At 26.2% G+C, this 4,484-nt stretch overlaps 1 protein-coding gene across 1 annotated transcript; it reads right to left on the reverse strand.

Moving 5' to 3' along the window:
- Positions 1–1,636: 1,636 nt before the first annotated feature.
- Positions 1,637–3,839, reverse strand: HELRODRAFT_71412 (hypothetical protein; the record flags this gene model as incomplete). Its single annotated transcript, XM_009011891.1, has 4 exons — positions 1,637–1,696; positions 1,807–1,878; positions 3,549–3,612; positions 3,790–3,839. 4 exons carry the CDS (start codon positions 3,837–3,839, stop codon positions 1,637–1,639), a joined length of 246 nt encoding a protein of 81 aa, XP_009010139.1.
- Positions 3,840–4,484: the final 645 nt, after the last annotated feature.

Consider the following 4,484-nt stretch of genomic DNA (forward strand, 5'->3'; position numbering starts at 1 on the left):
ATTATATATATATATATATATATATATATATATATATATACAAGATTGTATTTTTATCTATATTGATCATATAGATAGATATTCCATCTATATTGATAGGTGAAATGAATGGAATCGTTATTAACCATGTACCATACAAGATGGTGCATGGTACCGTCAAATGTAATACGCATGTATAATACGCAATAATACATGTATATCTGTACGAATTAAACATATATAGGCATACATTTTGTAAATTAATTGTATAAAACTCGTTTATAACAACCAATATTTATATTTACAATGCTACTTAGGCTTTTTGTTCGCTAACCAGCTGTTTATGTTAGATGCTTTATTTCAATTTCTTTATAACTTTGTATATTTTTTACTTATTATAACACAAAATTTTTCTTAGAAAGAAGAATAAAACCAAAAAAATGTACCTGAAATTGAACTAAAACGTAACATTGATATCATTAAATACCCTCAGTGCGAATTAATTGCTTGTTAAACATTAATTAATTAATGTATAAGCAGTGATATGAAATAACAAGGTTATCTGTGCGTTCGTAATTGCGACGCTGTTGGTTTTAAACCATAATTTTCCCTATTTGGTTTATAACTTTTTATAAAGCATGTACAAACATTTAATTATAATTGTTCGTATACTACGATTGTAATTTTATTTCAGTTTGTTTTAACTATTGTTTTTAATCTAGCTGCTAACCCATGTGTAATACAAATGATAATATTGGAAATATGTTTATTCTATTCGTAGCCTAATGTATGTAACATGTACTTAACTATTCTTTTTCATATCGCTCGCTCGAGATGTAAGTAAACCTTCCCTAAAATAATAATTTCAAATTTATTTATTCTCAACATTTGTTCTTAGGTTCGTTTTTTGTTAATCTAAAATAATTTGTATTCATTTGATTGTAGATTCAATGCGCATATCGTCAAGCGAGTATAAAATTGAATATTTCAAACTTTAAAATTCATTTGATATTATATATATACCCATACATACACGTGTATTTGCACTACTTAACAAATTCTACTTATTTCCATGTTCTCATGATGACAAATTGTTCTACTAAGCAGGCACGTTTAAAATTAAGCACTAGTAGAAAAATAAGTTTTAGTTTTTAGACACGTTGCTTCAGTTTTTTCTTATTTCGTTTATCTCTGTAGGTACATGAATTAAAAATGTATATATCTCTTAACAGTAATTATTACTTTCTAATCATCATGTCAAATGTCGACCATACCAGTTCGCCAAATTTTTGTTATATTTTCAGGCATGTTCTCACTAATTTAACTCCCTTTGTTTTTAACAATAAATGTTGTTGTCCACAACAGTCTCGCTGGTTTTATTTTAAATGTGAAAAAGGGACAAGATGCAATTGGAAAGTTTGATTGGTGTGTTTATTTCACCAACAAAAATTCAATGAAGGATTCAGTCCATGCCAATGTATTTCAACACGATAACCACTCCTCACTTAGAAATTCCTGAAATTGAAAATTGATCCAATTAAGTGAAAACCTAAGATGGTTTTTCTGTTATATAATGATAATAATGAGAAATGTGATGTCGTCAATGAATACGATGAATGAACTGACAAATTGAAAATGAAACATTAAATATCACGAATTACTTTGGCAGGATCGAATCTCTTTTACATAAGAAGTTGAGGCAATCATCTGATTCTCCCTGTTTATTAATTTAAACTTTATTAATTTAAATAACAATGAGAAATAAATAACTGTAAACTAATTTTGACAAGTAGCTGGATTATATTATGTAATAGGTTAATGATGTACCATTCTCCTGATGTTTCCACATATGGCATATGTCTTGTTCTGACCAGTCATTCTTCCAGTTTGCTCATCAACCTAGATTTTGAAAAAGAAAATTTGAAAAATCTTTTAGATTTATTTTTAGACTTATAAAATTAATTTTTTTAGTCTTGATGTGATTTAGATTTAAGAATTTTTAAAGGGGTACATACACTTAAGTACGATTATTTAAATTAACTATTAAAGTAGCAGGTCGCATAACGTTAAAGAATGCGGAAGCGCGCGCGCTGAACTTTAACGATTTTTCCTGAAAGTGAATTTACATTGTTATCGCAAACTCGCGTTTTCGTCGTCGTTATTTTTGTTTAATTTTCGAAAATAATTTTATAATTATATATAAATATAATATATAGTTTTCTATATAATATATAACCTATATAATATAACCTATATAATTTTCGGTTGTTATAAGCGATAAAAGAAATGTTTATTATTATAAAAATATTTTTTCTTTGTTTTTGTGAGTCACATTTGTTGCAGACTATTTGCTCTAAGGTTGGTGTATTTTAAATTATTTTTAAAAATTAGTAAAACATGGGTAACACCGATTTTTTTTGAAGAAATGTGATAATTAACCATTTATTAACATTCCATAAAAATAATTTTGAAATTAGAGTAGAAGAAATATTTTTTACAGATTTTTTTCCGTGCGCACCACGCGGTCACGAAAATGCATTGTATTGGTTGTGTTTTTTTATAAAAATGTTGATAACTGCTAAGTTTCATGGGTAACACCGACTTTTTTTGAAGAAATGTGATAAATAACCATTTATTTAACATTCTGTAAAAATATTTTTGAAATTAGAGTATAATGAATTTTTTTATGGATTTTTTCCATGCGCATCGCATGGTCACGAAATTCAAAATGTGTTGTTTGAATTGTATTGGTAGTTTTTCATTAGAATGTTCATAACTGCTAAGTTTCACAAGCAACAACGACAAATTTTGAAGAAATGTGATAAATAACCATTTATTTAACATTCTGTAAAAATATTTTTGTAATTAGAATATGATAAAATGATGCATAATAAAATGAATTTTTTTTTTTTACAGATATTTCTATTCTATTTGTTGAAGTCTTTTCAAAATCATTATGCAAGCTCAAGCTTTGAGAGATTTTGTAAAAGAAAAATATTCAAGACCTTCAGCACCCCTTATTATATCATAATAATATAATAATAATATATAATTATTATAATATATTATATAATATATATAAATTATAGATATATATAATTTTATAATTATAATTAATCATTTATAATTAAATTTTATAGTAAATATAAATTATTCATAATTATTATTTTCTTATTTTACAACTGTTATAAAAACAAGAAGAAAAATTGTGTTGTGTTCAATTTCAAATCGTTCTTTTCACATCTTGTGCGCGAATATAACGCTCCATGCTCACTTAACATTGAGCGCCACTCTTAACATGGCGCAAGTTAAAAGTAAAAATAATTCTTTCAAAATTTGTTTTCTCGGTAACTATTAATGCTACAATAATAAATTTGGTATTATTTTAATCAGCAAATTTTGCTTTATAAGAAAAAGTAGATTATATATAAAAAAAATTTTTTTGAAAAATCGTGCAACCTGCTACTATTAAAGGTATATCATATCAAATAATAAATTAGTGAAATGTTCAAGAAACATCACAAAAAACATAAGCCTTTGCCAAAATTTGAATAAAAAAGGCCACAAACCTCAGCAAGGTTGATTTGAATGGCGGCATGATCTTTGGCAGAAATTATTCTGTTGCTAGCAGAACTAAGGGAAAAATAAATGATTAAAAAAACTAAACATAACTTTTTTTTTACCTCCAATCGGTAAGCGAAGTTAGACTAAAATATTAAATTATTTATTTTATTAATAAAATATTCAATCAACATCACCAGCCATGCGCATGAAAATTTTAAAAAATTTATAAATTAACAATGAACAAACCATTTTCTTGGAATATACATATCAACATATTCTCCGGCGTCGTTTTGCATTTTGAAGGTCTGAAAGCTTGTACAAACTCGTAAAAACGACTCAAAAACAACTCCTCGATCGCTCTATGGCTGATGAAAAAAGAAAGGAAGTTTTCAAAGATATTAAATAAGTAGTGGTAATGTTTGAACAAGAATATAGAATAGTATAGAAGTCATTTGTAAAGCCTACAACATTTTTTCCAATTAAAAATGATTTTAATAAGCAGTCTACTAAAGTTTAACCTAAAAAATTAATGTAAACATTAACCTCAAGTTGCTTTTCGATTAATCTATACTTTGATCGATGTAATTCAGTGCTTAAGACTCATAACTTATTTCCTGATAAAAAATATTTCCTTCCTGTGAACTTAATTTGTAACATATTTAAAATAACTTAAGATTTCATTACTCGTTTAATTAATTCAACCATTCACCCATCAATCAGGAATTATCATGATTATTTTACATGTCATGCAGATCATTTACAATGCAGCACAAACAGTAAATTATACAGGAAGTTATACCGTGTTCATTTGTATGAATCAAACTTTATATAGAAAACGTATTATTTAGCTAATAAATTTTGACATGTAATGATGCTAGAGCTTTCAGGTCAAGGTTAAAAATTGTGTGTTATAGCTCAATTTCTATAGTTAAATTCGAAAT

This window comes from Helobdella robusta (assembly GCF_000326865.2).
Source record: "Helobdella robusta unplaced genomic scaffold HELROscaffold_10, whole genome shotgun sequence".
NCBI classification, from domain to species: domain Eukaryota; kingdom Metazoa; phylum Annelida; class Clitellata; order Rhynchobdellida; family Glossiphoniidae; genus Helobdella; species Helobdella robusta.